Source organism: Ischnura elegans, chromosome 7 (assembly GCF_921293095.1).
Source record: "Ischnura elegans chromosome 7, ioIscEleg1.1, whole genome shotgun sequence".
Classification (NCBI taxonomy): Eukaryota; Metazoa; Arthropoda; class Insecta; order Odonata; family Coenagrionidae; genus Ischnura; species Ischnura elegans.
The window spans coordinates 104,859,133-104,881,112 of record NC_060252.1 but is presented as its reverse complement, the minus strand read 5'-3'; the positions used below and the strand labels follow the sequence as shown (position 1 = coordinate 104,881,112).

The following is a 21,980-nucleotide window of genomic DNA, read 5'->3' as shown; positions in this document are numbered from 1 at the left end:
GTGGCAGATTAGGGCTTGACCTCACCCCTCTGACGAACCCTGATGACCCTTTTAATCTTTGCAGCACGACCCTGAAGAACGTGGGCGTGGCCATGAAGGAGTGGGAGAGATGCGGGGAGGTCGGCGGCGACCCTTACGCTTGGCACGAGGGAGACTCCCTGCTGAGACACGTGTTCACGCAGACGGATGACATCAAGGCGGCCAGCGTCCTCGCCGTCGACATGCTGCTCGTCGGCGTCGACTCCGTAAGTATCTCTCCCACAACAATTACTATCTGTCCCGTATCAGCACGGGTTTTCCTAACCAAAATTAACATATCAACTGTGCTATTGACTCTGGAGAGATAATTCCGACTTCGGACCTTAACCCTTTCGAGACGGCGGGGTATTCGTCTTAGCATGACTGCTGTACTGAGCCCCAAGAGACTCTTCTTTCTCATGGCTGCTGAGTTCTTATATAATTTGATTCGAATTCTACCGTATAAAGTCCACACAGTTTTGACAGACAACGGTATACAATGTACCAACCAGAAGCGCCATAAATACGCTTTGCAACACATATGTGATAGAGTTTGTCAAGAACATGACGTTGAACATCGTCTGACAAAAATTAGCCATCCTTGTACGAATGGACAAGATGAGCGTATGAATAGAACTTTGAAAAATGCTACTGTTAAGAAGTATTATTATCGGTTCCATCAGCAACTCAAAGAGCACCTTCACGGCTTAGTTATGGCCTACAATTATGCTAAAAGACTCAAAACTCTTAAGGGTCTTACCCCTTTTGAATTTATATGTTTACAGTGGACAAAATCTCCTGAATTGTTTATAATGAACCCATACCATCACAGTCTGGGACCATACAATAATTATTTCATAGGTTTTGGTTAAATATCATGCTCCGGTTTGCTCAGAACAACCGGTCTTACAAATCCAGGTGAAACTTCAACAAAAAGGGAAACTAGCACTTTGGGTTATTCTCTTTCATCTGCCTTTATTTCTACGCTTTCACGAACTTCTTTAGCATTCTAAAGTAGTTTGCGAAAACATTTTTGGAGGACATTCGCTAAGAAGGATATTCACGACAATCACACGCTCTCAGCTCCTACCTTTTTCGACCCCTCCCCGCTGGAACTCCGCATTATCTCGGACTCCGAGAGTAGTTGTGCTCCCGCCTTTCCGGGTTTACGACCCTACTTGCGGCATCGGTTCGCGGTCATCTTATGGATTGCTTATATGTATTTGGCACATGGATAAGCTTGCACGTAAATTCGAGACTTTGAATCGAATTCCTCATGTTTTTCTGAGAATTGTCAAATTTTAAATGAAGTTCTAAGGTCAGTATTAACGCATTTAATGCAGCAACAATTTCCATGTTGATGTTTATACAGCACTCGAGATATAAGTTAATATTTATCGTAGAATTTCGTTTAAAAATTGTAAACGCTGCTCCAAAGACAAAGAATTCAATTCTTACTTCATACTTTTTGAGAAAAGAACCAATATTTATTTCTAAAATTGACAGGATAAACAATTGCATTACCGCGGCCCCTACCGCTAAGAGGGGTAATAAAAGACGAGGGGTCAGGGTACCTGCTCCCGGATTCCGAGGGTTAAGCCTAAACCCCGTAATGTTGGGTCCCGAAACAAAGAAGAGTCGTACACGTACCACCGTCATAAAATGGGGAGAGCTAGGAGATGTATATATCCGGTATTCGCTGACTTGAGTAAGAAAATCTCCAGCGAAAATATACGGCTTTCGTCTCCCGGGTCAAGAAAAGTCCACACGTATATTTACGTCTTTATTAGGGAGAAGGTATATCAACTGTGCTATTGACTCTGGAGGGAGAAATCCGACTTCGAACCTTAAATCACGGTTATCCTGGATTCTCAGAAAAAGTATTACGAGATGGTGTCAAGTATCACCGTTGGGTTTGAACGGCTGTGGGCATTACTCCTGAAATCTCTCATTAATAATCAACTTTTTGAACTGAGAGGCTCGAACCATGGGCGCTGCTAAGAATTAAGGCTAGGGGGGGTTTTAGGCGCAACTAATACTTTGGGGTGTAGGGGCATTGCATACCCGCCAGGGTAAGTGGGAGTTGCGGGGGCCCTCCTCCAGAAAATTTTTAAGATTAATAGTTCCAAATGGCGAGCTTTACGGCTTTCTGAGGGATATTTGATTAATCCTAAGACTATTCTATGAGTAATACTAAGTTCCATTTAGTAAAATCGATTAAATTAAAAAATTTCTCTGAGCTCTGGGAGGGGGGGTTTAACCCCTAAACCCCCCCCCCTCGCTGCGTCACTGGATCTAACTACATGGACTGAATATTAAAATATATTCCGAAGACGTAATTAGTGAAGGAATATTCTTCAAATAGAAAATTAACATTTTCCATTCCATAGTTAAGCCAACAACCAATCTGGACTAGGCGAATTGTTTTGTGGGGCATGGTAGGGGGATGTTTCCCGGGCGGCAGATTTCAGGGGCAGCATATTTGGAAAAGGTTGTTCAAGAAATATTACATTTTTTCTAATTAAACTATTTATCAATAATTATTAATTCATATATCACTAAACAATAATATTGATTAAAATTTTAACAGCAAATATAAGATGTGTAATTTCAAGTTCCGCTTCACAAAAAAATATCTTACGGATAAATTGTATTTTAGTGGTGAGGGGAGCGATGGAGGATCATCGGGAGGGGACCCCCCCCCCCCCCCCCCCCGGAGAAAAGTCCTAGTTCCAGCCCTGCAGGCCAATGATACTTTTCCGCGTAGACAATAGAGCTGTGTCGTTCATGATTGAATCGTTCAAAATGAGCGATTCATGGGCATGAACCGAATGAATTGAATCTACGATTTCCATTCGAATCGTTCAAAATGAAAGATTTGATGGAATATTCAAATCCGCCGAATCCAAATCGTTCAAAATGAACGATGGAAGATTCAAATCCTCTGTTGCGTTGATGCTACCTCTGAAATGCGGTGAATCATCATTAGATCCAGACGAATGGTCATGAAGGTTGGCAATAAAAATGAACTCTTCGCCATAATCACTATTGATTTGACTAGTAGGAATAATCGGTATGTATTGTGTGACGGAACAAAATATACACTGATTTCGTAGAATGTCATTATAGCTTATTCACGGAAAAATCAGTGCTATAAGAATTCTCCTGACTATAACAGTGAAATGAAAAGTCTTGAGGCACGGGAATTTTTTAGATGGAATTAAAATGAATTCTTATGTTTCACAATTAAATGTTTTAATAAGTATGAAAGTCTTTGAGAAATAGTTGCGTGTAATGTATCAGATAAAAATGTTTGTAATCTGACGGATTGAACCTAGTTTAAGAGTTATTTACATTAAGAGCAATTGCATTTCACGATTAATTTATCATGGACTATTAATTTTCTATAGCACAACTTTCAGACAAATCTAAGAGGTTTCAAAATCAGAAAGCAATTTATTAGAGATGCCTTCAAATGAAAATTAACAATCACTGTGAATTGCTATCCGTCATAATATTTGAAATGCAGTAGATTCTCATGGATTCAAGCAGAAGCACTCTAAAATTACGTAGACTAAACCGGGAACGTCCCTGATTTCCCCCAAAACATGACATATTCAAAATTCAATATTTTCATTATTTTTCACAATTTTTACATTTTTTGTGCATTAGTATGCATTTTGTTCAATTTATAATTTTTTTGCATATATTTAACCAATTTTCTCATTTTTTTCGTCTTTGAACAATTTTATAATTTCTTTTTGACTTTTTAAGTATTTTCAATTTCTTTTTAAACCACAAAAAACACTTTTGAGAAAACTAATAATAAAAATATTGAAAGCAAAGGCATGAGAAAGAATTCAGGAAGTTATTAAAATATTCCCATTTATCCCTTTAGAAGCTTTGCATGTGCACTACTAGCAGATTAGCACTCTCAGACATTATATTTATGACTAATATGAGAATCGAATTGCACTGCATTTGAACAGACCTCCGTGGCAGTGGCGTCCACCATGTACCAGCTGAGTCAGCACCAAGACAAGCAGGAGACGCTCTTTAAGGAGTTGAAGCAGGTGCTGCCATCTCCCGACACGCCGATCACCAACGAGCACGTGGACCGCATGCCATACCTAAAGGCGGTAATCAAAGAACTTATGAGGTGAGTAAACCGCACCATCGCACGATTCCCCTTCGAATGCAAACCATCTCTATGGTGGATAGAATCTGAATCTTATAAACGTTGTGAAGCGAAAATTAAATAATAAATGCGCATCGAAATTAATACAGTAGATTCCGTTCAATGGATCCAACGGTTACTTGGGGCAGATCTTGAAGAACATAACCTAATAGAGAAATATCCCAGAGTATTCTCCGCTTAATTGGGACAGCATGCCGCTTTATTGGGCCATGAGTCGGCGACATAGACTCTATACTCGTGACGGAATTAAAATATTTTGTTTTCAGAATACTTGTTTTTTTATTTTCCTCCTTTGATTTACTCTTATTTTTAACAAATGTTCCTATTCTTGCCTTATTTTGAAAGCTCTTGTTGTAATATTATCCGCAAGAGGATAGGACTTTTCTTTAATAGGATTTTGTAAAAGACATTCATGCGGCGACGCCCGAGGCTGTGAAAAATATTTTTAACAAAATTGTTATGATTCTTAATAATGATGATAAATTAACTAAACTCGCTGATTTATTAATCAAATTAATAGTTTAATAAATTTATGTTGCATTATAAACATTCTCTAATCTTCTTTCTATCATTTTAACGTTTGTTTATGCCTATATACAGGATAGTTCACCTAATTGGGGCAGCCGCTTAGTTGGGGCAAAGTGCACAAGTCCTGATATGTCCCAATTAACCGGAATCTATTGTATTTAACATCAGCCAATATAGTTTTTACACTTATGCCTTGACATTTTAGCATTACACTACGTTACATTGACTACGAGCAGCACAGTGAAATCCAAAATCATAAGTACAACACAATATGTAAATAAAATGCTTTATAATAGGGGAAAAACTTCATTTAACATGCTTCACAATTTTGTGACATAAAAATGGAACTGAATAACTCGAGGTGAAAAATCTTTTGCAATATATGGCTTATAGTCTTTCATAAAAACTGAATTGATGGGGCATATACTTTGTAGATCCATTGACAAGACTCATGTCTTAGTGTAGTGTAGTGACACATGTCGACTCTGTTAAAATAAAGCTTTGATGCGGAAAAGTGCAAAGTACTAATCTTTATTCTTACCTTTTATATAAGATAAATCTTACATAATATCAATCAACATTTTAAAAAATCTATCTCTACTTCAACCGCATTTGTTTCCATTAATTCTTCAGAAATGCAATAAAGGTCTAACATTATTTTGTCCGTATCACTAAAAGTTATTTATAGGGACCAATCCAATCATTATCAATTTAAAATGAAATACCTACGGGGGATATCAAATATGTCTCGATGATTTCTCCTCCAACCAAGTACGCTTCATCTTCCTCTAATTATTCCAGGAAGGGTTTGAACTTGAGGCAGAATAAAAAGGGGGGATGATATCAAATGAAACCAGAAAGCTAATTCGAGGAGAGTACGCTCATTTGAAACATTTATGAATAGAATTAGCAATCAGAACATACATGTTGAGCGCTACCTGAAGTCGTAGAGTAGTCCAAAATCGCACAAAACTATGACATAATGCTCTTTAAGTCCAGGCTCGGGGCAACCCAAAACACACTACTTACAGACATATGGGATTACGATCCAACAATCCCCACCACATACAAACTGCCTCAGCAAATCACTCGTCTATGAGTCTATCCTATGTCTTTCTTTCTTGTAGTTATAGTCATAATCACTAAAAGGTTTCATAAATGTCTCAATGTAAGAAGGTATTACAAATGTCTATTTCCTAATATTATGAGTTTAAAAAAATGACGCATTAGAAATGAAAGAAATGTAAAAAAATGAAAAGAAAACACAAAAAAAAATACTTTTAAAAAATGAAAAAAGAAATAATAACAATAAAAAATTATATCAACCCAAATAAATATATAAATAATGTCAATCAACAAAAATACAAAATCATAAAAATAATAAATGTATTATTCAAAGAAATGAATAATGAATGAGAGGAAAAAATATATATAGTTATATATGCCCTTAATATTATAACAAAATTGTAAATTTAACACATATTTCAATGTAACCAAAGCCTATTAATATATGTAGCCAAATATATTTGTCAATGTATTAAATCCAAAAAAATGCTATTGTTAAATTACCCATTTATTAGTTCTAAGTTTCTGCTCACACTAATCGAACAGAACCCCCACAACATAAACAATTGCGCGCAAAACCAATCTAATGTCACCTGGCTGGTTACAGCCGGAACGCGCCGGCGGCGCATCAATGAATGAATCTTCGAACATTTGGACTGCTAAACGGTAGCATGAAATGAAATAAGTATTTTCTTGCAGAATGAAGCCCGTGGTGATTGGGAACGGAAGGATGGTCACCAAGGACACCGTGATTTGCGGATACGTGGTCCCCAAAGGGGTAAGCATATGCATCCGACTAAATAATTGATGCATCGGCACTAAAGGAATGCATGCTTTACTGAAAAGAAAGTATTGCTCACAAATTGACTCTATTAGTGTGGTTGCACGGGCTGCATCAAAATATATTGCCAAATTTTATGAGACGGCAGTCATTAAATTTAATTTATAGATTTTATAAGCATTTATTATATTCATCACCCATTCCCAATTGAATAGTATTTGAAAAAACTGCATGTAGGTGTATAAAAAATAGCTACACTATGTTTCTAATTTCTTTAAGGTAAACTTTCATAAAACTGCCGTAGGCATATCTCGCATTTAGCCCAGGAAGAGGGTTAGCCCCGAAGAGGTGTCAAATGAAATTGCTTGAATCCTCGATGCAAAGCAAAGCGTCAGTTATCATCTGTACACATTCCTACAGCGCTCTCCAACCCATATCTAGTCATTCATCCGCCCATTGCTAAGGAAATACGATGCGAGCTGTTATCTCTGAGTAATAAACGAACCACAATAGGATTCGCTTGGATCCCTGGAAATAAGGGCAAAACCGGGAATGAGATGGCAGCAGCCAAAGATGCACTCACGTCTCCGAATAAAATTCTGCCTCAGGTTCCATCGGGAGATCGGAGCAAGTTCATGAGAAAATAATTCGAAGCAATTGAAAACAGTGGCGCAGCGAGGGGGTTTTGGGAGAGAAACCCCCCTCAGCTCAGAGAAATGTTTAAGTTTAATCTATTTTACTTAATTAGATTGATATTACTAATAGAATAGTGTAAGGATTAATAAAATATCCCTCAGAATGCCGTCAAATTCACCATTTTGAACCACTTATCTTTATAATTCCGCAATTTATTAATCTCACACCTACCGCTTATCCTGGTGGGTATTCCATAACCACACACACCCCGGAATTAGTTGCACTTAAACCCCCAAAGCCTAAATTCCTAGCTGCGCCCCTGATTGGAAAGACCAATGGCTAATGATCCAAGTATACAAACTTGTCGGAATAGGCTAGGCAGTTTCCTTCATCAAAGAAAACAAAAGGCATTGATTGCGATTCGTTACCCACCATTTGTGTATTAATAATGTACACATTATTTGGTTTTAGAAATCCCAGTTTATACAAATGGCAATGGTCAATTTTAACCGTATTTGAAAAAGGCCAGATTGGCGCCCATGCGATGCCACTCCACGTAACGTCACAGGGACCTAGTTTCTATACGAGTAGATAAGGAGTTTTACATCGTCTGAGATTACCAATGCATGCACGAGGCACAGAGCTCATGGAAACATCTCTTAATAATCACCTATATTGAAACTGCCGATGGTCGGAAAGATTCCTTCTTTTGATAAGGTATTAATGATCCTTATTTAAGCCAAGCGCTACCTGTTAGTGGAGTCTGCTATCCGATAGCAGCCTGCATCGTATCAGCGCTCAAAGCCTCGCCCCAAGGTCACCTCACACGGCGACAACGGGACCCATAATGACGTCACACGGGCTTTTCCCATCATTCATACTTAACCGTCGCGTTTTCGCGCGCTTGAAAATTTTCACTTTTCACTTAATAGCGAAAAATAGATATTGTCATTTAAAAATCTAAAAGCGAAAAATGCGCTCTCCAGGAGTAATAATCTTTCGATTTAGGCTATAAAAGAATAATAGGAAAGCACCCTATTAAGCCTGCAGCAACTGTGCGGCAGACTTCCGTGAGGAACGTGCATTGTCTATAGTGGTGCAGCCCAAAAATATTTGGCATTCAATGGAGGAGGTGTCATTAGGCTGGTTTCCTATTATTTTTTTATTGGCTAAATCGAAAGATTATTACTCCTGGAGTACTCTTTTCACGCTTTTAGATTTTTAAATGACATTATCTATTTTTCACGATGAAATGAAAAGTGAAGAATTTCAAGCGCGCGAAAACGCGACGGATAAGTATGAAGGCGGATCGACTAGGCGCAAAGGGAAAATCGCATACCTTAACTTATGGAGTGATGACAACATCTTTTGTCAAGTTTTCCATTTTTTGAGCTGTTGAAATACTCATGGATATTTATAGGGCCTATGGTGATGTAATATACTTGCTTCGTCAAAAACTGCTACGGGCGTACAGACAGTGTTACCCAGATGTTAAACGAATTAGGCTGGGAGCCGTTGGAGACTCGGAGGCTGCGCGCTAGGCTTAGACTGCTTGAACAATTGAGAATGGATATCTTTAAGAGCGACACAGAGAACTTAATATTAGAGCCACACTACATTTCCAGGTCCGATAGAAGCGATAAATTAAGAGATATGTTTTCCCGAAGTGATAGATATGGGAATTCGTTTTTCCCCCGAACCATAAAGGGCTTTAATAAACGCTAGTCCCAACTTCGTTAGAGCACTTCATTTTTTTTGCCGTAAACGGCTGGTGTCCTAACACCCCCTGCCACACGCTTTTTTGGCGGCTTTCGGGGTATTATGTAGATGTAGATATTAAGCCGAATCAATGGAAAATAATGCATTTTACGTTGCTTCTTTCCACATTTCTATATAAGTTCTAAAAAACAAGTTTCCCGGAGCTTATGCAATCATCTGGTATAATAATATAATAATCTAAATAATCTGCTCTGCATCCTACTCCACTTCTTCAATATCGCACCAATGTAGATGAGTGCACCTATATAATGCATACGTCGCCTTCTGCTTCCACCCATCGCAGAAGCAAGTGGTGTTCCCGCACTACGTGGTCAGCAACTTGGAGGAGAACTTCCCGCAGCCGGAGCGGTTCCTGCCGGAGCGGTGGCTCAAGGGGGCGGGTGCGGGGGCCGGGTGCCCCTGGTCCAACCACCGCGCCGTCCACCCCTTCGTCTCGCTGCCTTTCGGCTTCGGACGAAGAATGTGCGTCGGACGACGATTCGCCGAGCTGGAGATCCAAGTGCTGCTCGCCAAGGTACCATTACCACTCACGCCTCAATTACTTTCCCTCGCTATTTTTTTGGAATGGACGGATCCAAGATTCTTTTCGGATACGGATTCGGATCGGATCCTCGATTTTCGGATCCTCGATTTTGTATATGTGCCAGTCGTATTTTCCCTTTTTATTCTCCAGGGCTGATATTCTCCTACGTAACCTCTGCGAGAGCTTTCAAACAATACGGCTCATGAAACGTATGCGACGGCGAATTCGAAGATAGAATCGGAACTCTTTCCACCCTGCATTCACTGAAGCTATTATTTAAAATTTCGGATCCAGATCTGAATGTCTTCCGCGACTTTGGATCCGATGAAGGGCAATGCCCGCGGATATTTGGACCCGAGGTATCCGATCCGACCATCCCTAATATTTTTGCATCTGTCTGTCTATATAACTTACTCCATTCGCCTATCCCGAGATAATCCATTGTAATAAACCATTCACTTGAATGCCCCACGCCTATGTTTATTTTCTCTGTGCCCGTACTATAGATCAATATCGTATAAACTGACTGGCTGGGGTGAGTTTGATACTCACTGGTACAACTTTAGTATACGCGACTTCGGCGCTCTCATTTCATGGTTTGAAATGTCTTACGTCTTTTACGATCAATTTCACAATTTATGTGCCGTTTGAGCTGTGATTGAGGCAATATATAGTTAATATGTTTGTTTCATAATAAGTCCAGTTATGCCTAGTTACGCTATTGCGAACGGTGTTCTAATGTTCAATTTCCCTCTCTAGTTGAAGTTATCCCTTATTTTCGGTTTTTTTACTCTTCTCTTTTTAAATTCCTCTTAAGGAAAATTTTTATTTTTCAAAGCATAATTTCAATTAATTAATTTCAAGCGAAACAATAAGATGCACGCAAAAATATTCTGCCATATCTGCTTATTGTTTCACACGCATGAATGACTTAATTATTAAAATTTTCACTGTTGAAATTGTTGATATTGTGGATAATTCGTCCGTTCTAATCATGTGGGTTTGACTGTATTGATATTTATCTAACGACTTGATCGTTGGATTATTCTTCCTCATGGGATAATCCTCCAAAGCTGTTAGAATAGCAATGGCTGTTGCCTGGTTTCGCTGATGGTAGGACCCGCCCGCTTTTGTGACGGTGCGGGATTCCTCGTCCCTTCCCTTCCTTCCCTATCCACTCCAAGGAGGCGTCGTCGGGCTCCTATCGCGGCGGCGCCTCCTTCCTTTCTCCTTCCTGTCCTCCTCCCTTCTGGGTGCAGAGGTGAAAAGCTTGCGCTTACAGACCTATGCCCCGGGAGTGTATCCTCGCGAGCCCGCCCTAAGGTTTTGTTCCATTTGTATTGATGGAGATAGCAACGCATGCATATACTAGCCCCCAACAGCTGAACAGCATCGGCATTCCTACGTAAATCACCCTGCTTGAAACACACTCCTCCTTTTTTTTCTTTCAGATGGTGCGCACATTCAAGATCGAGTACCTTCATGAACCGCTGGAGTACAGCATCCAACCAATGTTCACGCCAGACGGACCGCTCAACTTCAAGCTGACCGAGAGAAAGGAATGAGTGCGTAGAGGCTTGCTTTTCGTTCGCACCAATGCCACGAGGCAGCCACGCCTCCACGGCTACACTCTGGAAGAAGATTTCTATCGGGTGTTTCTTCAACTTCCACGAAGTGAACGCTAAACTCAGCAGTGATTTATACGAATTCCTCCATCACGTATTCCCACACGGCGAGGTGAACTATTTAATTCCACTCGGCACTGATAGAGTGCAGTTCAATTCTCGTCTATGATTTCACCGCGCGACCGCTCCTGTATCCACTGGAGTGATTTAGAGTACATTTTTAATTGCAATTAGTTCTCTCCATTTCATACAACTTAACCGCAGGAAGTGTTTTTTTTTTCTTCTGTTCCCGGCTTCATACGCCAAAGTATTAATTGTATTGCCTGATCCCTACATCTCGTGGATGTCAACTAACAATAATATGAGTTCTAAAAGAACTCTAAGAGGTATTTGACGATATTGAAGGGGATGTAAGGGAAGCTATGAAGTGAGGGTGAGGGGGTGAGGATTTTGGCATGATCCACCATCACATCCACGTGGGATAATCTGGCTGAGAGATGTTTGCTGAGATGGATTAGGTGAAATTAAGTTGCTTAGCATGCTTCAGTGAAACCATCCGATTCAATATACACAAAAAAATTGTGGACTCTTATGCTAGTTGGCAACCGCAGCATGCCAACCTCTGTTGTGCCCGTTGTGGTCCATGGTTCATTCACATTTAGTCGTCAATTGCCATTGCAATTATGACGAAGGCAAGTAAAGGTGTTCATTACCTCACTCAATTATACGTACCTACCGAATTCACAAGTTCTTTTCCAGCAGAAATTTCAGGAATTCCATTCAATAACGTTTAGCATTAACCAAGATTTGTAATAGGGAATACCACCGCTGGAAATGGATGGCATTCAGCGAAGTGGATTGAAAAGTGTTTAACAAACGCTGGTGTATATGCTTGTAAATATTTTTGTATAGATTGTTAGCGACTAGAATTACACGTAAATAATGACAATGTGTTACCAAAAACAAGGATCTAAAATTGTCTTGAGACGGACAAGTTTCATTTAAATCATAAAACTATGCTTAATTCCTATAACGCATGGATTCATTCTTTTAGTGCAGAAAAAAATGAATCTTGTCAACAGAAAAAAATGCTATGATATACTTTCTTGAGGAAGACCAAAAATCACAGTAAAACTCTTTACACAGCTCTTTAGGCGCACAAAACAGATTATTACTATATTAACGGCAGTTACCTTGTACAGAACACACACTTTTCAGGCATTTGTCTGAGTATCTATGAACTGAACGCAAGGAGTGAAAGAAAGAAGTGATAAAACAATGTTGTACGCTGTAAGCCACGGTTTAGATGGCAAATTTATTTTTATGTAAATAATTGATTAATAAAAGTGTATTTATGTATTTTATATTGGTATTCTACACGCTTGATAAAAATAATTATTTCGGAGTTTTTATACTCTGCAGATTTTAAAGGCTCTATTATTATTCAAGGTAGGTATCTAAATAGACTTATGATTGAAATAGTAAACGACAATATTACCACATAATTGAGATGCGTCTTCGTTGACACCAATGTCACACTTGAATGAATCACAAAAGACGATTTCTAATGAAATTCCAATTAAAAATAATAATAATAATAATTTATTTATTCCTACATTTTGTTTTTACAACTGAATACAAAAAAACAAGAGAAGGGGCTTTAGGTGGTCTCCAAGGTCATAGGACCAGAATTGAGCCACCATAAAATAACAAAATGTATGCCAATAAAAAAATAATAATGCAGTAAATGATAAATGAGTTTTTTAAATAACTAACATTAAAATAATTTTCAATTATTTCTTGCGATAAAAGCCATTCTTTAGCAAGTCTTAACATTAAATTTGAGAAATGATATATTTTTTAAATTCTAGCGGGCAGTAAATGAAATAACTTTGGCCCCATGTAAATAAAACAGCGATTATATAATGTTACCTTATGTCTGTTTGCTACTATAAATGACTCACTCACTCAAAAGGGTGATAATGATTGAAAAAAAGGCTAATTGTTCGGCAGCTGCATTTCAATCAAAGATATGTCAGGCAAAAAATAACTATTCAATGAACTACGAGTGCCACTGTAGGCTTATTTTTTCAGATTCTTCACTGGGTCATCATCATTAGTAAACAATAGGGTGGTTTCCTATTACTTTTTATTGCCTAAATCGAAAGATTATTACTCCTGGAGTACGCATTTCACGCTTTCAGATTTTTAAATGACGATATATATTTTTCACGATTAAAAGAACACTGAAAATTTTCAAGCGCGCGAAAACGCGACGGCTAAGTACGAATGCCGGGGAAAGCCCGTGTGACGTCATTCTGGTTCCCGCTGCTGCAAAGCGAGGTGACCTTGGGGCGAGGACATGTGCACCTCTGCGATACAGGATGCTAGCAGGTAGCAGAGTACCCTGCTAGCAGGTAGTGTTTGTCTTAAATAAGGATTATTAGCACCTCATCAAACGAAGGAAACTTTCCGACCATAGGCAGATTTAATAGGTAAATATTAAGAGACGTTTCCCCGACCTCTGTGCCTCATACATGCATTGGTAAAATCAGACGATGTAAAACTCCTATCTACTCGTATAGAAACTAGGCCCCTATGACGTCATGTGGAGTGTCATCGCATGGGCGCCAATCTGGACTTTTTCAAAAACGGTTACAATTGACCATTGCCATTTGTATAAACTGGGATTTCTAAAACCAAATAATGTGTACATTATTTATACACCAATGGTGGGTAACGAATCGCAATCAATGCCTTTCGTTGTCTTTGATGAAGGAAACTACCCTATTCTAAGATTGGTGCATTGTTGTATCTCTCCATTCCTCTCTCCTATCCGCCAAACGTTTCATAGCGACGTATACCGTCTTTTTAAAATCCTTTATAACCCGTCTAATATAACTCATTCGGGGCCGTTCCTTTCCGTTGAATATCTCAGGTATTCATTACATCTCTCGGCTTTATCTTCGTTTTCAATCACAATATTTTCATACTTGTCATTTATGGTATTACATCTTGTACTCCGTTTCTTAAAATGGTTCCTCATTACTGTATAGGTCGCTTCCACTTCCCCTTATACGTACAGTGGTTTCCAAAAGTTTCTTAACAAATTGAGTGGCGCCACTTCTGCTCCTTCAGAGAAATTGAGCTTCACTTACTGCTATTATTGTCCTTGGTAACGCGCCACATATATTTCGTTTGTTTGTAAATAGATGTTATTCTCGAAGGTAAGAGGGTAGAATATACCGTATTATTGCATATTTATCTTTCTTTCGTTGATTTATTTATTTGAAAATGATTTTTTCGTGAGCTCCAATGACTTTCTGGCTCCCAGAGTTCCTGTCGGTTTGTATTTTGCGAATTTTAAACCTTGCACGGCATGGAACTATTCGTGTTTAATAATTACGATTATTGTTTCAATTTAACCTCGTGTGTATGGGTACCATTTGTAAATTAAAGTTTATTATTACTTCTGTGCGTGAAATAGTGCATTGCGGTGTTTTCTTAAGAAGATACTTGAGGTTAGTGTGCACTACTTCGCTCGATTTCTAATTGCATTTTCGTGAGGTTGATGACATTTTCTGTATTGTGAAGTGCTCGTGCCAAACATCTTTGTCGTAACGGAGATTTACCTTGTTTACTGCGATTTTTTTCTATCCAAAATACGTAGAGAGAAATACTTAGGTGCACATTCAACATTTCAGTGTTGGTATTACGGTTGCCGTCGCCTCAGGCAGGCATTTGTTTCTCTCGAATGAGCATAAAAAGGTACACAATCGTGTGACGAATGGTATTACATGAGTTTTGATCAGCCCAATGACACTCCCTATCCCACTTCATTGGGAGCCCATGGTCTATTATTGAAGTCGTTTCCTCAACCTGCCGCACATTTGCCGGGGCGGCGCCACCTATCCTGGAGGGCAAGCATTAGCGGGTAAGTTCATTTCCTTATCGTTGTGAGCGTGCTACAGGTAAATAGAAATGGTGATATTAGTAATTAATTTAGATTTAGTTTTCACTTATTTTCGTATGCTAGTTTGATCCATTATTTCCTTATTGTTCTACATGAATATTTCGTGGATATATATATATTAGATTTACTGAAAAAAGGAAAATGCCGTGGACGTGTGTGGTACCACGTTGCACCACTGGTAATGACACAAAACTTCGGGGATTTCGCTTTTTAGAGACATTGGATGTAGTACTCGAGGAATATGAATGCTATGTTCCATGATCGTGTTGTTTGAGAAGCATAGTTGGTTCTCATCAGAGTGATGAGGGTCAGTAATTCGAGGCTGTCATGAAGATTGACTTGAAGGTTTCCCTGACCTGTTTTCGGGTTTTGAAATCACGTCTTAATTATTGAGTATGTTTCTATCAGTAGGTTTGATTAACATAAATTCACAGCCATTCTGAGTTTCCTTTTTACATATTATTTCCATCCAGAAATTTTTATCGTTTCATCTTACCTTAACAAATTTTTTTGTTTAATTATAGTGACGAAAGGATATCTAAGAAGCATTCCACGAAGGTATAACGGTGATGTTTGGATTTTTTCTGATGATGATTTACATTAATGTAGAGGATATGAATTGTAATTCCTTTGGAACATGACTTTAATCAACCTATTCTGCTGTTTGGTAAGTTTTAAAATGTTAATATGTTCCAGTAGCCAGAAAGTTTACGAAGGTAATGATTGAGCAATAGAATAGTTTAATAAAGTTGTAGTTATATAATATTTTGGTTAATGCGTAAGTCTGTTTTATTTCATGTTGGAATATTGAATGTAGCATAATACGATAATACCTTCTCTATTTGGTCTGGTTGTGATGGATGTAATGCTATGTCCGGCGGACTAACATGAGAAAAGTGCTTTAAAGCTGAAGAAGGGGGACCTCCGGCAGACAGTATTGGCCGGGAGATAGCCATCATTGAATTAGAATTAATTTGCGGGAATTTGTTTGCTAATTGAATTTGCTCAGACTTTGTTTTCCTGTCGCGCAAACGATGTAAGATGAAGCCCTGATGACGATGGACGACACGACCATCGAAGCGTCGGCAGAGATGGAGAACATCATCCGGTGGGAAACCCGAAACAACTTTAACATTCAAGTGTTTGGATATTTAATAAACACACAGAGGTTACAGATCAGAGTTACAGAGTTCGAACTGTATCATGTCTGGTGATACTGAGCATTTGATATAGCACGCACAGATGCTGTTCATTGATTCCTTTTTTTGATGTGCTGAAGCTGCACAATTTATACATATTTTAAATTACAGGTTCTGCTATTCCAGTGGTCACTGTCATTGAAATTGGAGGAACGAAGTAAAATTGAGAAAAAGCAAGATGTGCGATGGCTTTCATCATTCTTTCTAATTTGAATCTGTTTTAATATAAATGCTACATGTGTGTACTTAAAATTTAATTTTTATTAGATTACTTAAGTTGCAAGTATATTGCAAATTTACATTGATTGTATAAATAATCTCAGTTCCAATAGAATTGTGTATTCATTCTGGAAATGTAGATTTGATGTGTGTGTACCTAAATTATGTAAGTTGGAAAAATGTGAATTTTTTCATTTTTAATACCTCTTTCAATGATTTGTTTTAATGCAGCTGTTATCGAAGGTGGAACTCCCATGAAAAGTAAAGTTACTACATATTAGCCTGTGGTTTCTGATACTGTTTTTATCTTATTTATGGGAAGGTTAAATATTTCAGATTTGCCAACACCTAAAATTGATCAGACTCATCCGCAAATCCCTCAGATCATATCCATTGCACTGTTTTCATGGAAGTTTATTCGGAAATTATTTGAGAAATCTCTATCGTTCTTATCTTTCCGATAATATATAAATATATTTTATCTCAAATTCTTCCTTTGGTGAGTATAGGTAAGTATCGTTATATTATAGCCTTTAACGGTAATAATAATATTTCCGGAAATTATTCACCCTGTTCAACGCTTAAATATGCAAATTCTATACCCGCTAAAACGTCGCCCCTAGGATATAATGAATTTTTTGGAGATTAGATGTGCCCTACCTAATTATTACCATTTGATCGAGACTCTGGATAGTAAAAACATTAACATGTGTCACTTCATAAGAAGTATTTTACGTAGGCCTCGGTAAGACGTCGTTTGCGCTTCTGCGATATTATATTTGTAAATCGTGTTTGAAAGCAAGGAGTAACATCTATATTCTTGAAAGACCTTATGTTGACGTTTACAACAAGGTAGCAATAAATAATTATTTCCTTAAAAATACCTTTCCTCACCACATAAGTTTTTAACTGCTGACAATTATGGCTGTAACTGATTTTAATACAAAGATATGTAAGCAGACGAAGCTGAAATCGAACACCTTCCATTTGATTAATACTCACGTATGAGAACGTTTTCAAGGCATGTAACGCTATAAAATGTTAAGTGCATATGAACTTGTTAACTAGTAACCGATGTCGATGTGTTTATCATCATTTTCGCCATAAATTAGTTCATAAATACTGAAGTTTCGTATACAGATACACAGGGAACTTGCCCTTCATGATAGGTGGCGCCTCTACCGACCTCCACAGGAAACGGCTTCATTAAATGACCATGCCTGGGCGATGAGTTTCCAGACCTTCTCATATTCTAAGACCGTGGTTTTGATTCAGATTCGCGAGTAATGGCGCAATTATTCTAAGCTTTCCGTGTGCGCTTCGGTGATCTAAGAATAATATAAGTTATCGATAGCCTCTAAATTGCTAATTAAATGAAGCTTTAAGAGTGGAGGCTGCTGAATTATTGGCGTTCCGGTATATGTTCGCGTTTCTCTATTATGCCCAAGGGATGTAACTTCAACTTTTTTTTGTTTGATTTGATTGAGAAAATAATTTTCCCTTTAGGGTCATTGTTATTGATTTACTTTCGACTGATAACATATTCTAATAGCGAATGAAAATTTCCTTGCTTGTATAATTTGAGAGTCAAATACTTATTTCTAGCGATCCCTGATTCGTACTCATGTCGATTGCACGTATTTTGTGATGCATTTATTATCAATATTTTTTTATTTCGTCATCTGAGTGATTGTGTAATATTATAGCAGTATTTTTAGCCTTCCCAACCTTCACATACCTCTCGTATTTGTTTCTATTTACTATTCGTGGGCCATATGTTTCTGGTTTCCAAGTCAATTGTTGCTAACACTTGCGAAGGTACAAGTAATCTATCAGTGCTGATTCTTCCAGTTTGTCTGTGGGCCAAAAAAAAACAACCTGTTGATGTTGTGAGCTGTCGTTAACCCTGCCGTTACTGTGCCTTTCCCCACTGGGTTCAAATAATGTTTATGTTGTATAATTGTTTCATTTGTTGTTTTGTCCCCTTGATATTTTTTGTATTTGATCTCAACCACTTTTTCGTTATTTAGGCGACGAATGATTTTTTTACATTTGATTTGTTTTCGAAAACTTCTAGTATTATTGGTTTGGGTTATTATTATCAGGAGAATTATTATTAAAACTCATTCGAGGAACATTTTCGAGTTCCGTTTCCATTAACTGACTTACGATTATTTTTAAAACGCTTATACATTTTTATTGCATACGAGGGTCGTTTGATAAGTCAGTGACTTTTTCAATTTCCTTTTAAATAACAACAATATTTCCGTTAGTTAACATCTATTACTAACCAACTGTGAAATTTTGAGCAAGTTTAGTTTGCGTTTGACAGACATTGAAAGCAGTCAACCCTGCGAATTTTAACAATAATGGAAATTAGGGAATTTCGCATGCTAACCAAATATTATTTTTGCATAAAAAAGTCGCTGAAGCCTTAGAAAGACTTTGTAAATACTTGGGAAACTCTGCGGTGTTAATTTCAATGGTAAAGAAGTGGTTCACTGTATTACGTTGTGGTCGTACCAGTTCAATTGAAGTCGAACGTTCAGGACGCCCGAAAGAGGTCGTCACGCTAGAAATCGTGAATAAAATCCATGGAATGGTAACGGGAGATTAAATAATCAGTGTGTGAGATCACTGATAATGTAGGTATCTCAAATGTGCGGGTAAATCACATTTTAAATGAATATTTGGATAGGAAAAAGCTATTCGCGCGATGTGAGCCGCGATTGCTCACACTCGAAGAAAGCACAAGCGTATGACCACTTCAAAGGCGATGGCGATTGGCGATGTTAAGTTGCAATCCGAGTGAGTTTTTGTCCCGTTTCGTAACCGTTGATGACACATGAATCCATTACAACACATCAATGTATCAAACGACATCAAAGTATTATCATATTCGATATTTAAAGTATCATTTCATACTGGAAACAAAAGCGATTGTTCAGATCGATTCATTTAAAATACTGACTATAGATATATTGTGTATATTAACATGTGCCTCGGAAATTTTTTGGGCAGAGAGTGATTAACTTAACTAGTTGACTTGATAACTAGAAGCGGAAATATACTACTGTACAGAATGTTATGGGTTCAGTTATTTTCAATGAATTTGTATTTATTAGTTGAATCGTTCGCGTTCAGTGTTTTGCATCATCATCCGTGTACGTAAATAAGTACCATAATAAGTATACTATAGTAACTTTCCATTGAAATGGTGATAATTCCAAGAAAGGCGTAATTAAATGGAATTTTTTCTTTCATTTCCACTAATTAAAATGCTCGTTGACCTGTCTATTGTTTCATGTTCCGCTGCATTACAATCTGTTCTTGCCGTGCCTTTTTCCTTATTTTAATGCCTTAACATTGTTTATCGTTTGATATCTTATCACGGCGGTACATTTCTTGCGGAGGTCGTCCAAATATCCCCATGTATATAATGTAGATGGTTTAAATATAAAGGCGACTGAAGAAGTTAAGTATATAAGAGTTGTGATAATTTAAAACTTATCGGGGGGAACACATATGAGAAATATTAGTGGCAGGACTTTGAAGAAGCTAGGATTCGTCCAGCATATTGTGGGAAGATTTTCGGATAATATAGTAAAAGACAAGTGCCTTTTTGCACTCGTCCGGCCATGCCTTGAATATGCATCGAATATATGGGATTCGTTGCAGGAAGACTTAATCCGTGAAATCGATAAAATACGAAGAAACTTTCCCTCTGTACGATGCATGACTTTAATGTATGCATCGCGAAATATCGTTGGAGCATTTCCTTTGTGACGTATAAGTGGGGTAAATGAGGTGGAGCACAAGTTCAATGTCATGTCTCGGCATTTTTTTTTAGTTTTCATTTTGATTATACGGCGACAGTATTTTTACTTTTGTGTCACCTTGATAATCTATACTGACCAAGCTTAAGTGCATACATGAAAAAACTACCATAGTAGTATTTATAATTCATTTACATCAATATCTTATAACAATATTTGTTCTACACTTTCTTAAGTGAGGAGCCAAGAATGTGCATTTTGCAAAAACGTTTTCAAAGACTTTGAAATTAAGCACGACTGGGGTAAAAGATTAAAAACCTTTGGTCCTACGTGCAAAAAAATCTTTTAAACAAAGTCAAATTTGGTTGTGGTAAGGGCACACTTATTTTACGCTGGGTAAAGGGAGAAGGCAGGGACTGAAATATTTTAGAGTTGCCACTTCCAGCATCAAAACATCGCAAGACCTTATAAATATATAGATGCCTCGACGGAAGCAAACGCAAGTGGAGAAAAAGTGGGAAGGATCTTTCAAATCTGTCCTTTTTCAAAACAATACGTACAATTCTTTTTTGTAAAAAAACGGCGGGTTTCAAGGAGTTTAAATATGCGCCATCCCGACAAAAAAAGGCCATAGCTCAGTCTGGTATTTACTAAGGCGTTATAAAGAGATCTTTAGAAAGCTTTCAGGACATTTATTTCTAATGAAATAAAAATTTGCCAGAGTGTGACGCATAACATTTGTGAGACTGTTGATACGTTGATTCCAATTTAAGAAATCGTCAATTGTTACTGCCGAGTACTTAATACTGGAAACCCGTTCAATGGGTATGAACAGCTACAGGGCCGGAAGAAGGATTCAATTCCGTGTCTTTTCAAAATTCTGGAGATTTTGCCGGAAAGCCTGGACGCGTATGGTTTTCCGGCTCTTGCCACCGGTTCCTGGAGTTCTTCATCCCTACGTGCGCCTTCTCGATTGCTGAAGGCCCTTTTTAAGGACCGAAGACATCTCCCCCTTGTTGTATAGCCATGCATTCAGGCGGAAAGTCCATCCCAAAGAAGATCGCTTTTGTCCACGCGATACCACCGACCCTCACAGCAGAGGATATTCCAGGAATATCCCATTTTGATCCCCAAAAATTCCTATTTCGTCCCAGTGACATTGCGAACCATTGTGGGATATTCGAGGAATATTTTTTGACAACAGGCTTTTGTGTATGTAATAACTGAGTCACAGGTGTTGCTAAATGATATTACAAAATAATAAGAATAACTGCTTAACCCTTTCGAGACGGAGGAGTTTTCGTCTTAGTATGACTGCTGATCGTACTGAGCCCCAAGAGACTCTTCTTTCTCGTCGTACGGAACAGGGGCGCAACTAGGAATTAAGGCTGGGGGGGGGGGTTACGGAGTAACTAATACCGGGGTGTGTGGAGGTATGGTATACCCACCAGGATAAGCGGAAGGTACGAGATTAATAAATTGAGGAATTTTAAAATACAAGAGCGTGCTGCATCCGCTCCCAGCGGTCTTCCCCCGATCTTTTCACTGCAGGTCCACAGAGGGATAGGCACGTTTTTAATTTTAAAATGTAGAAATAAAAAGGCAGGGTCTTATGTACAAATTTAATTGGAATGTTCATGTACTAATTGAGGTCAGAGTA

The 21,980-nt window shown here is 38.1% G+C and overlaps 1 protein-coding gene across 1 annotated transcript in view; it reads left to right on the top strand.

Annotated features, from left to right (window-relative positions):
• Nucleotides 1-12,517, top strand: part of LOC124162745 (probable cytochrome P450 49a1) — a 142,305-nt gene extending 129,788 nt beyond the window's left edge. The window contains exons 7-11 of the mRNA XM_046539379.1: nt 65-245; nt 4,008-4,177; nt 6,509-6,587; nt 9,289-9,519; nt 10,980-12,517. Coding sequence (XP_046395335.1) covers nt 65-245; nt 4,008-4,177; nt 6,509-6,587; nt 9,289-9,519; nt 10,980-11,093 — 775 coding nt within the window. The 3' untranslated portion in view covers nt 11,094-12,517. The remainder of the gene's footprint in view (nt 1-64; nt 246-4,007; nt 4,178-6,508; nt 6,588-9,288; nt 9,520-10,979) is intronic.
• Nucleotides 12,518-21,980: the final 9,463 nt, after the last annotated feature.